Below are 13,569 nucleotides of genomic sequence, written 5' to 3' on the forward strand. Positions count from 1 at the left end.
GCAGTTCAAGAAAGAAGCAGTTCAAGAAAGACTCCCTCAAGGCTAGGAAGATCATAATTGAATCAGTCAAGAATCATCTTGTCACTGTCATATCAAAATTTGCGTCTGTCGGGGAAATGATCAAACACTTGGAAGGGATGTATGAAGTCAACAACCTCAGCAGGGCTCTTGCTCTAAGGCAGCAGCTTCTTCACATGAAAATGAAAGAAGAAGACTGAATCATAGCCTACTTCATGAAGATCAATGAACTAAAGGACAAGCTATGTACTCTTGATTGTCAAATTTCAGATAAAGATCTTGTTATGATTGCATTAAATGGTCTACCTCATGAATGGGAACCATTCATTCGTAGCATTGGTGGAAGAGCTAATCGTCCCAACTTTGAGCGTCTTCAATCTGATTGCATTGAAGAGGAATCTCGAATTGAGGTAAGAGGAAAACTCAAGAACTCTCACAAAAATGATAATCATGTTCTCTTAGCTAAATCTAGGAAAAGTGGACATTGGAAGAAAGAAAAGAGAAGCAAAGATTTTAGATCCTCCTCCTATGATCCAAGGAAGAAATCAAGAGATTCCTCTCACATTCGTTGCTTCAGATGTGATAAGTATGGTCACCATACCCGAGATTGTCAGAATGATCCCAAGGAAAGGGAAGCCAATTTGAATGAAGTTATTGAACAAAGTGAGGATTATCTTCTTATCTCTGCTCTATCAAGCAATGTCCCTACGGACAGTAATACTTGGATAATTGACAGTGATGCCTCCAGACACATCTCAGGTTTTCGTGAGCATCTTTCAGATCTGATTGAAAAGGATACCAACCTTCATGTGGTAATCGGTGATGACGCTAGATACTCGATTAAAGGCTCTGGCACTACCTCTTTAAAACTAGATTCTGGTATTTCCTTACAGCTCTGTGATATCCTTTTTGTACCTGGTATTAAAAGAAATCTTATTTCCATTTCTGCCTTAGAAGACAAGGGTTTGCAAATAGCATTTTCTGAAGGGAAGGTGCTTGCTTGGTCTAAGAAATCTAATTTCAAAACTGCTCGTGTTATTGGAAATAGATGTGATAGTTTATATAAGCTTGCAGCTAATCCAATTCAAGCTCTCATCCATGAGGCCCCTGAATCATGCGAGCTATGGCATAGAAGACTTGGTCATCTACACTTTCAAGCTCTTCCCACTCTCGGTAAAATGGTTAAAGGTATGCCTAAACTTAGTTTATCTCATGATGATGCTTGTAAAGGTTGTGCAATGGGTAAGAATGTAAAGAACACTTTTCTTAAAAGTGATAGTAGGGCTAAAGAAAAGTTAGAACTTATTCATTCAGATTTATGTGGCCCTATGTCTATAGCATTTCCTAGCGGCTTCCTTTATTATGTTATCTTCGTAGATTATTTCTCTAGGAAAACATGGATTTACTTTCTTAAATCTAAAGAGTCTGAAGAAGTCCTAAACAGATTTAAAGAATTCAAAGCCTTAGTTGAAAACACTACAGGGAATCGAATTAAATGTTTAAGATCTGACAATGGAGGTGAGTACACCTCAGGTTGTTTCTATGATTTTTGTGTTAAGGCAGGGATTATGAGGGAGTTTTGTGTTCCCTACAATCCTCAGCAAAATGGAGTTGCTGAAAGAAAGAACATGACCATTGTTGAAGCTGCAAGAGCCATGATTCATGATCAAGACCTGCAACCTTTTCTATGGGCGGAAGCATCCAAAACAACAGTTTACATTCAGAATAGATGTCCTCATCGTGCTCTAAGGGATGTAGCTCCTGAAGAAGCCTTTACAGGAATCAAACCTGACATCAGCCACCTAAGGATATTCAGGAGCCCGATGTATGTTCATGTGCCTAAAGAAAAACGAACCAAGTTGGATCCCTCTGGAAAGAAAGGCATCTTAGTGGGATATAGTGAATCTTCCAAAGCCTTCAGGATCTACATTTCAGGTCAAAGGTATGTTGAGGTAAGTAGAGATGTAACTTTTGAAGAAGATATTGCTTTCAAAAGATCTAAAGGTTCATTATCTGATAATAATGATATGGTGATTGAAAATCAAGATTCAAAAGTTCATACTAACCTTGAGATACAGAAGGAGTCCACTAACCTTCCGGATTAGGAAGTTCAGGATGACCCAACAGAACCCATAGACTCTACAGATATACCTCAGGATATTGTGGTCTGCAAGAAGAGACCACTTTGGGTGAGAAACACGATTCAAGATGTTGAAGGATTTGTTGCTCCCAAAGGAACCTTTAGAGATTGCAGGAGACTCCAAAATCACGCCAACTACATTTCAGTGATGTGTAATATCATTGAGTCTGAACCTCACAATGTTGAAGAAGCCATATCCCATCATGCTTGGAAATCAGCCATGGATGAAGAATATGGGTCTATCATCAAGAATGATGTCTGGGACATTGTACCCAAACCCAAAGGTAAGTCTGTCGTTCTTCTAAATGGTTGTTTAAAAATAAACATAATGTTGATGGTAGTATTGAAAAATATAAAGCTAGGTTTGTAGCTCGTGGTTTTTCTCAAAAGGAAGGAATAGATTATGAAGAAACTTTTGCCCCTGTTGCTAGATATACTTCTATTAGATCTATGATAGCTATTGCTACAGCCAAAGGTTGGGAGCTGCATCAAATGGACGTTAAGACAGCCTTCCTCAATGGTGTCATTGAGGAGGAAGTCTATATTGAGCAACCCGAAGGTTATGTAATCCATAAAAGAGATTCTCATGTTTGCAGGTTGAAGAAAGCCTTATATGGGCTCAAACAGGCTCCTCGTGCTTGGTACAAAAGAATTGATAAGTACTTACTAAGCTTAGGATTTTGCAAGAATGATGTTGATGCCAACATTTACTTGAAAATTTATAATGATGAGATGCTTATTTTGGTTTTGTATGTGGATGATTTATTTCTCATTGGTAAAAATAAATTAATCATAAGATGTAAGAAGGAATTAGCCTCGGAATTTGAAATGAAGGATTTAGGTCTAATGCATTACTTCCTAGGGTTAGAAGTATGGCAAAAATCCAATGAAATTTTTCTAAGTCAAGGAAAATATACTATTGATATTCTGAAAAGATTTAGAATGATGGATTGTAAATCCATGTATACTCCTATGGAATCTAACTTAAAGAAGTTTAGTGTTTCTACAGCTAACTCTGATTTTGCAGATCCATCTGAGTACAGGCAATTGATTGGATCCTTGATGTACCTAGTCAATACTAGGCCAGATATTTGTTATGCTGTGAATGCCCTCAGTCAGTTCATGAGCTTACCTAAACTTGTTCACCTGGTTGCTGCCAAGCACATTCTAAGATACCTGCATGGCACTATTGGTTATGGGCTGAAGTATTCACTTAATACCTCAATCTTCTTGGAAGGCTACTCAGATTCAGATTGGGCAGGGAGTGTCAAGGACAAGAAAAGTACTTCGGGTATCTGCTTCAACTTGGCCTCTGCAGTGATCTCTTGGGCATGTAGAAAGCAATCTTCGATAGCATTAAGCACTGCAGAAGCTGAGTACATTGCAACATTTGTTGCATCCAGAGAAGCAATGTGGCTTCGCAAGCTCCTTGTTGGATTATTTGGGCAAGCTAGTGGTCCTACCACCATTCATTGTGATAATCAAAGTTGTATAAAGATGTCAGTAAATCCTGCGTTCCATGACCAGTCCAAACATGTGGAAACACACTATCACTTCATTCGGGATATGGTGCAAAGCGCCATTCAACTAAAGTACATTAGCACAAATGAACAGGTTGCAGATATCCTTACCAAACCCTTATCCAGAGTGAAGTTCGAATACTTCAGAGACAGACTTGGTATTGTGGAAAATGGAACCCTGATTGAGAGGGAGCTCCAATCTCAATGACCCTACCTACTGCACTTTGATCATTCTTTGCTTGTGTGCAAAAATGAAATGTGTCCAATCTATGCTTGTGTGCTAGATGGAAAATTGTAATTATGTAAAGACCCACTTGTGTATTACACTTTCTATGCTTGTGTGCTAGAACCATCCTATGCTTGTGTGCTAGGTGGAAGATGTAATTCTATGCTTGTGTGCTAGATCCATTCTATGCTTGTGTGCTAGATGGAACTCTAAAGGTTCAGATTATGTACTCTCTTCTTCCCTAGTTAAGAGGGAGTGTTGTTTGTAACTAGGCAAGATGGGTTTGGATTGCCTTAAGGCAACATCCGAACCCATATAGGACTAGGTCCTATCCTAAAGGGGTAGCGTGCCCCCAAGATAAGCTCAAGCCCTATAACTTTCACGCCACCCTAAAATGCTCCACGCCTCAAATAAATAAATTGGCGCCAAAAGGAGGAAGGCCGACTTGGATTTAACAAAGGTTAAAGACTCATATAAATAAAGTCAACTTGCAAATACAACTTCACTTCATCACATGCAATCAGCAAACTATCTTTGCAATTAAAAGGTGCGAAACTTGAAGAGGATTGTGCGAACCTGTCCAAAGGATATAAGGCATTTTTGGTGGAGACTTGGTGTATCTAGAAGGGCAGATCTGATATACAAAAGAGGATCAGATCTGAAAATCAAGCTAAGTATTGTATTTGTACAATTAAGAGTGAATACATAATCTGACCTGTGGGTCTTTAGTGCTGGGTTTTTCCTCCTTGGGGTTTTCCCAGGGTATTTTGTGTTTGTCTCCTGCTCTCTTGTTTCATTTGTGTATTTACTTGCTTATGATTTACTAAATGCTAACAAATAATTAAATGTTACAAATCTGATTACTGAACTAGGGCACAAATTTAACATTACCATCTAACACGCAACGTTCTCTTTTGTTATATATGTGATATTATTTCTTCCACTAAGATTGCTAAAAATTAGATTGTTTTTTATCTTTAGGCAAACCATAGCCACCTTTGTTCATAATCACAATTACCCCAACAATTTGTAGTTAAATTTATATTCTTTGGCTATTTCGTCATAATTTTAATATAAAATATACGTATATAACTATATAAACAATGAAAGCAATGAAACTCTGTAAATTCTTGTGTCGATTCTCATGTGAAATCTCAATTCAACTCTACTATTATAAGTATTTACTATTTATGATGTCTATGATGAATTCTACTATTAAATAAATATTTGGATTTTATTTTATTTTTTGCGATTGTTGTCCCCTACAATCCTCTAAAAGAGGGCCTCTCGGAAAAGCTGTTCCAAAGATACATCCCCCCCATCCACTATCATCCCCATCCAAAAAATTGGGGTAACATAGAAATAAATAGATATAATCATAGCTAATGGGAACTTATTATAACATGAAGGATATAGAATGCATGAGAAAAATAAGCCAATAAATGCTTCATGGTAGAAGTTAGCATATCAATTTGCTTATTCATAAGTTAAGTCACCTAGTTCATAGTCAAGCTTGAATTTGGTCAAAACAAAATTCAAAAGAAACTTGTCATTGAAAAAAAGTTCTAAAAAAAAATTGAGTAAAATTCAACAAATAATATTAAACACGTTCTTCTATGATCCAAATAAGAAACAAATACAAAAGCTTCCCATTAAGGGTGTTGCTAAAAAGGTTAATAGAGAAGGGAAATAGATTCTTCCAAATGAAATTAAACTTGGATGGGGATTCAAAGGTAATCTCAGCCAAATTGGTAATGAAGGAAATATACGGGATCATTGTGGTAAGCCCCAATTATCTTTGTAACCCGAAGACACATCTCCACCCCCCTGAGGCACGTCTCAGAGACTTTTCACGCTTCCTAAGATCTCATTTTTGGCTGGAGACTTCACTTCCACGTCTCCTACCGTCTCCCCATCTCCTATCACGTAATTGGCCATCTCCCACACGTCTCCTCTGACCAAAGACACCTGAAAAGGTCAAAAACGTCGTTTTCCATCATTCAACAGCCATGGTGGAGGAAGTGGTTGAATCAGATGGCCTTAATGAATTACCCCTAGTTCTAGTAGCATATCAGAGTAACCTAAGTTTGAGAGTGATGATTATGTAGAGAGCATCATAGATGAGGAGCTCGATATCAATGATCAAAACGTTGAAGAGTTGATGATAGATTTCTAATTTTTGTTTTATGTTTGTGTATTAGCATCAACTATCAATATTTTTGAATTTCAATATGTAATGACAATCTAATATGAAATATGTAGTGTGAGTTTCAAACTCTTTGCATCTTTGACACTAAGTTGCCACTCCCAGTTTGGATTCGGATTCGGGTTTGTGGGTACGTTCAATTTTTTGGGGGGTGGGTTCGGGTTCGGGTTCGCTTTGGGTTTGTCCATACAAAAACATATAAAAATAAACAATATATACATATATACACCACTATCAACTATACTAATGGGAAAGTAACATAGCAAAATACACCACCATATATGTTAATGTTTTAGTCCAAATAACGTAGCAAAATGCCAAAATACACCACCATATCAATGTTTCAGTTCAAAAATAATAATGTCAACATTAACACTCAGCCATCACTAGGGGTTTCGGGTCCCCCCAAAAACCTATTTGGTCCTTAATCAAAAAACAGCCATCACTAATCAAATATCATTAAAAGTCATCAAACATATCATCATCCTCCTGCTGTGGCAAATTAGAAGCACAAACGATGCCACTAGCTTCGGTACTAGCAACCTCAGCCTCAAGAGTAGCCTCATGATCACTAGGTAGCTCATAATCATCATCATCAACTCCAACTGCACCAAGGCAAGCAATTGAATCATCCAACTCAACATCCCAATGCTTTGCCTCCCCTTTTTTGTAGGTAATGTCTTTGTGTGTTAGGAACCTTAAATTTGAATGCACATAGACCAAGTCTTCCGCCTTCTTGGAATGTAATCTGTTGTGTTCTATTGAGTAGATGAAGCAGTATGTGCTCCAATTCCTTTCGGATGATGATGAACTAGCAACCTATCAGATTTTCAATTTTGAAATTAGAGAGTTAAGAGTTATGAATAAAAAATTTAAATATAATTCAATATTCATCAACAAGAATTTAAAAATAATCTTAAGAGTTGAGAACTTGTGATATAACTTGATGGCAACGGGTTGTAGGTGCTGGTATATTTCTCCATGGAAGTACCACCATTTATGAGCATCAGCACCTTACTTGTCTTCAAGAGCATCAGGACCACAATCATCGGTGCTTGTGAAATTCATGAATTCAGACCTCACCATAGGCCATATGGAATTGGGAAAAAGTCCACGAAGGGCTGCCTTGTACCCAAGAGCAACTTCAAGATCTCTCTATGGGGCAACTCTAGTGCTACTTTCATTAAGGACTGCTCGACTATAGTACCTGGGGCTCAATGCAAAGGCAAGGAGATGCAAAGGGATAGTCATTTTGTTCCATCTCTCCACCATGATTTTTTGTAGTTCCTTGAAGAATGTTTCTTCAAGATCTTCCTCTTTCTCATTTATGATATTTTTCATATCCTCAATCATGGAGTCAATGCCATCATATACCTCTTTTGTTGAATTCTTTCTCTTACGGTGTCTTTGAGGAGTACTCAACACTTGCAACCACATAGGAATAGCTCACAAACCAGCTTAGAGCATGCAACAATCACCCTTCAACACTTCTTGAGCAATGGCAAGCAAACAAGAAAGTTTAGCAATGGAGCCAAGAAGTTTTCTTTTTCATTCACAAATGCACAAATCACATATGTTTCACCTTTTTGACCTTTTCAGTGGTCTATTTTAGGGTTGACAGGTTGAGTTGACCAAAATAGTAAAATTAAAAAAAAAAATTTAAAATATCAACAAAAAAAAGTGTCAAACCCGTCAAATTCTTACCGGGTTCTGCTGCTTAAGTCAAATTAGCTACAAGCTTGCCCCGGGTCCTTCACAGCAAACCCATAAGCCAAACATGGGACCCTGGGCGTATTTCTGACGGACCCCATCCAAACCAGTATTTGGGCTGGACCAAACCGGGACCCTGGGCTGCCAGGGAAGAATCTGGCAAGCTAGCCTTGACACGATAAGATTTGGCATTTGTGTATTTAAAGTTGATGTTAAACTTTACCCTTGTTCTTGCTTTCAAAGTCCTATGTCATGATATTTTCTGGAAATTATTAAATTATATTAAAGAGAAAAATTGGCATCTCCAAGTACCCCCATCTATTTTTCAAAATTAGCTGTACTAGTACCAGTACCAGTACCAGTCTCTGAAGTCTCCAAGTACCCCCATCTCATGGTGACCTTGCCAATTATGGTATCTTGAAAGTCTAAGAGAAACTAATTATGTGTCTGAAGCAACAAGGTCTTTGAAAGGTTAGGAAAAGGGGCAATTTACAAATTCTGGTCAACTCTCTTCAAAGAAACTATCACAATCCTGGATACTTGGAGACTAAGGAATTTGGTTGTGGAGCCTAAGAGAAACTAATTATGTGTCTGAAGCAACAGGGTCTTTGAAAGGTTAGGAAAAGGGACAATTTCCAAATTCTGGTCATCTCTCTTCAAAGAAAGTACCACAGTCCTGGAAACTTGTAGACTAAGGAATTTGGTTGTGGAGCTTAGAGGATTCTGTTGCAGTTCCACTTGCATAAAGGTGTCTCATTCCTGGTGAGCACAATAAGGTATCTAATCCTCTGAAGAATAAAAGCCTTAAACATTCAAGTTATAATCAAGGTGACAGATTAACATCAGAAAAAAAATGAAGCCTGAATTTTATGCCTTCTGCAAATGGCTTATAAATCGTCTAATGTTCAACAACAAGATGATAGGCAAAGTGAGGATTGAGGGGTTTAGATCGTTTAATAATCCTAAGTTTAATACGAAGAACTATATCATTCATGGGTACCACAAATTTATGTATATCCTAGTCACACAAAAGGGACAGTGAAAGGCAGTGCCTCAACTGTAAATACAGGCTACTCAAGTTACAAATTTTAACCTATATGATGTTAAAATTTATCACTATCATTTAAACTGTATTCTAGGAATATGTGGACTTGCTGGTTCAAGTTTACTACTGAGCTTGGTCATGAGGTTAAAACCCAAGAGTACAAAATGTTAAATATATATAAGGTAAATGGAAAACAATCCCCTTTGTGGGCTTCCATAACGGGGGGAGATCTCACATACCAAATTGGTATCTTATTTACAGTAAGCTAACGAAATTACCCTTACCTTTAACTTCATAATTTTATATGAACCTCTTAGATGAACTGAATCCAAGAGCCGTCAGGTATCATATGAATAATTTCAACGGGTTTGAGCATAGCTGTTATCTCTAATCTACCGACGCTAGTAGTTGAGATTATAATTTATATATAATCTACTAGATAGATGTGCTGACGAGAGATCATTTGGGCTACTACAAAACTGTTATCTTCTAGAATAGGCCCCCTTAATAGAAGCCTCGCATCTGTCCAACGGGTTGTTGTGTAAAGGTAATGGAGAAGACTCCTACGAGTGTGATCGAAGTTCAAAAATATCAACTGAAATAACGCTGCCCGTGACTACAGCGAACATTTGGAATTTTGGACAAGGTTGTTGTATAAAATTTAAGGAGCATATTTGAGTGTGTCCCATGTCTATAAATCTAAAGACTGTGGTCCCGGCTTACCCTATATTGTCTAAGAGGTGGCTCATAACCTCTCGCCCAAGACTTAACAAGCAAAAATAGAACAATAAATAAGCCTCACAGCAACAGGGTTAGGCATTTTAGAGTTCAACTTTTCTAATCTAAATTATACCAGAAATAGCAAGATGTAACAAAGTTAGCGCAGCTTTAAACAACGTTAGACATAACAACATAAAATCTGGAAATTTCTGCAATCCAAACATGAAAATATATGCTGCACTGAGAAATTCAAGATGAATCATTTCCTCGCCATTAGTCTGCTCATGCATATAGCTAGCAATGGTGAAGCAGATAAAGATTGTATTGTATTTAGGAATCTGCGCCTGACAAAAGGTATAGAAAACTTCCAGTAGCCAACCTCCATATTCAAAACAGGAATGAAACAGTTGAAACATTCCAAATTTCCTGCAACTTTGCTATCGCAATCACATATTCAAACCACTACAGAACCCTCAAAAAGTGCAACAAAATCATCTATATGTTGCCATCACTCATCTTAATAATGTAACCCACTTTGCAAAGGAGTCTCTCACCTTCTGGAGAAAAAATAAGAACAAAAAAGCAATCACTTTTCGCTGCGGTCTTTACTGGAAGCTGCAGATTTGATGTGCTTGTTTAGGGCATCTTTTTTAACTTGTTCGGCTTCTTCTGCCTCAGCAAGCAGCTTGAGCTTGTGCTGAATCGCGCGGACCCTGTCCTCCACCTGCCGGAGTTTCCGATACCTAATAATAGTGTAAATGGAGAGTCCACCCCACACCACAGCATAAGAAGCCCAGACATATGGATAAGTCTGAGCGTGTTCCACACTTCTCCGCCATTGATCTTCCGCCTTCTTTTGCAATGACCCCAGCCCTCTTTCATCGTCGCTTCCCATTTCCACGGTAAACAACAAGACGACCCAAATGAACAGAGAGCAGATATGAAATTTTAACACCAAAACCTAATGGAGTTTCCCACTCAGATTTTAGGAGAAAACACACATTTCATCCATGAAATAATGGCATTGAAGTTCAAACAATTGAATGCACTGAAATGTAGAGTTATATGACTTGAGTTTCAAATTATCTGATCCTGTAGAGTTCGGCATCCCTTGTGAAATGCTTCATACTGAAAACGTACTGAAATTCGATCTACAATTGTAATAAAACCTCTCCATGCACATTCCAAACTAAGGATAGTTAAAACCCAAAACCCTTCTATTTGGTGGAATGTTTCTTACCTCGCAACCTGATTAAATTCAATTATCAATTGCAATAAAACCTGTAAATTTAAAATTATAAAAAGGTAAAACTCAAAATCTTCTTGTTCATGAGAGGATTCTTCGTCTATTAGTAAAGTTATATAGTTTTTAAAAAATAATAATGGAATAATGTCTTGGAAAATATTATAAAGGGACGTGGAAAAAGTCATCTTGTAATGGATTCAATTATAAAAGAATGAAATTGTGCACCTAGCAATAGGTTCACATCATAAAGGTTTGGGTTTTGCATTCAACAATAAGTTAACGTTATAAAAGGATGAGGTCAAGATTGTGCACACATCTAGCAACAAGATGACTATAAAGGGATGAGGTTGATTATTTCATAGATCTAGCAACGAGATCATACCATAAATAGATGAGTTTGTGCACCTAACTGTGTGTGTGAAAAATGGCAATCTACAAGTTGTAAGACACAACACTTCAATAAATCATTGTATGCATGGTTAAATAGATATATTCGTGAATATGAAAACCATAACAAATCGATCCATTGCTTTCTAAAAGATGAGAGTATAGACTTGCTCTCAGATTTGTCTAAGTAAATACCAATGACTAGACTACACCAAGACAAAGGATTTAATCTATATGGGCACAAGATTAAGCTAAATGGATGCAAGATTAAGCTAAATGAATTCAAGCAGTCATGATTAAACTAATATGCAAAAAGCTAAGATGTAATAATCTCAATGCACAATATTCTCAATGAACCTAGAGCAAAAACAGCATAATAACAATAAATCTCCAAGGTTTTTCTTTGGGAGATGATAGCCTAAATTTATAGAAAATCCAAAGAGAGACCAACATGTTGGTCCCAACCGGTGCTGAGAGGGGAGGGGTGAATCAACACTATACTGGGTCTACCAGATTTAACCTTAATCAAAGTTTCTACTCAAACTTGACACTTATCAATATAAGCAACATTAATAAGAAACATGCACACATAAAATCAATCACACATGAATACCAAGATTTATCACATGGAAACCCAAATGGGAGAAAACCACAGTGTGAGTAGAAACTCACAAAATCTGCACTCTTCTAGAGTACGCCTAGTGAGGAGCCATCCCTGTTAGGAGATTAAAAAGACATTGTTAGGTGCCACCCAGTTAAGGGATTTTCTTCAAGGCATGTTAGAACTTTTACCCTGTTAGAGGTAGCCTTGTTAAAGGACTCAGGATCATCAATTAAGATGTCACCTGATTAAGGGATTTTACTATTGTAGTTATTAGAAAACAACAAAGAGAATGATATGCTATAATAGCTACTCTTAGCTTAATCAGATCCAATTGAAGCTCTTTGTTTTGACCACCGGTTACACTTGCTCTGCATTCTTTCTCTACTCTTCACATTATCGGAGCTTTGCACACTCTCTTCATCACTTTTCTATTCACTTAGCAGATCTGCACTCTTCTCACCTTGCTGGATCGCCTCTCTTCTAGATTGCATTTAGCAATTTTTACAATCAAACTTTTTGGTTTTCGCCAAAAACCTTTATACCATGTTTTGCCAGCACATAGTTATTGTTTCCTAAATGAGTTCAAAACTTGGTAAATTTGAAATTCAAATATTCCTGCACTTTCTTTGCGCGCTCTCCATCATTCTCGCCAACAACTCATCCTTATCTACCACTGCAACTCATAATTTTAGCAACTTCTGGGTCATGTTCTGACTTATTAATGCGAACTGGAAAATTTGTACAAATCTCGCCTTAACTGGTTGTTAACTGTTGTAGACTTCACTAGCAGTTTGTTTGATGATATCTCACCCTGACTGACTCACCTTTGGTCATCGCATCCAACTTACCAATCACTACTTTGAGATTCTCAGTGGATAGCATCCTTCAACCTGTATCACCGGTGTAACTTCATCTTTTGCCACTGGTCACTGATCATCAAGCAGACTGATCACCTGTCTGTCCAGAGTGTTATGGTCGTACATAAGACTACTAAACTACAATCTGAGTCACCTCTTGTGACTGCATCATCATTTCAATTGCCAGTTTAAGAAACTAATCTCAACACCTATCGGATGCTTGACTAACCAGTCAACTGCTTTGTTTATCCTTCAACCAATTAGTCTTCGACCAACACGCTGCTTAAGTGTGTCAATAATGCATATTAGGGAAGCACTAAATCCTCCATACTATTTGCAGCCATGAGTAAACCATTGAGGTTTACCACACCTCCTTGCCTGTGAGTTTGGCCTTATTCACCGGTAAGTGTTTGTCATCAATGACAATACTAACTGATGAACTGGTTGTGATAACACCATCAGTTATGACAACGCAACGGTCAAGATCAATTAATGATGAGCAGACGAGATTCTCCAAGAGGAAGCACAATCCAGATGAATTGATGTGATTGGTTGCTTTTCTCAGTTTTAAAGGAAATTGAGCTAAAATTAAGATAAAATTAGAAACAATGATTTATTTCATATTTTTATTCAATTTTGATATTTAATTGATTTAATTGCTTTTTTGGGATTTTTCAATTTATTAGATTTTCAAGATATCTCAATTTGATTCCTTTTTCCAAATTATTTCCTTTTGCATGATTTAATGGCAAATTGATTTATTAATTAAATATGCTAGGATATTTAATTAAAAATAGGATAATTGATTAAAATAATTTACTTGGAATGATTATTTAATTAAATAAATATTTAATTAATATAGAATGATTTATTTGCCATGTGACATTGAT

At 37.1% G+C, this 13,569-nt stretch overlaps 1 protein-coding gene across 1 annotated transcript; it reads right to left on the minus strand.

Moving 5' to 3' along the window:
- Positions 1-9,821: 9,821 nt before the first annotated feature.
- On the minus strand, positions 9,822-10,884 carry LOC131065852 (uncharacterized). The gene has a single exon (XM_058000495.2). The coding sequence runs from the start codon at positions 10,478-10,480 to the stop codon at positions 10,172-10,174; it is 309 nt and encodes a 102-aa protein (XP_057856478.1). The 5' UTR covers positions 10,481-10,884; the 3' UTR covers positions 9,822-10,171.
- Positions 10,885-13,569: the final 2,685 nt, after the last annotated feature.

Source organism: Cryptomeria japonica, chromosome 6 (assembly GCF_030272615.1).
Source record: "Cryptomeria japonica chromosome 6, Sugi_1.0, whole genome shotgun sequence".
NCBI lineage: Eukaryota > Viridiplantae > Streptophyta > Pinopsida > Cupressales > Cupressaceae > Cryptomeria > Cryptomeria japonica.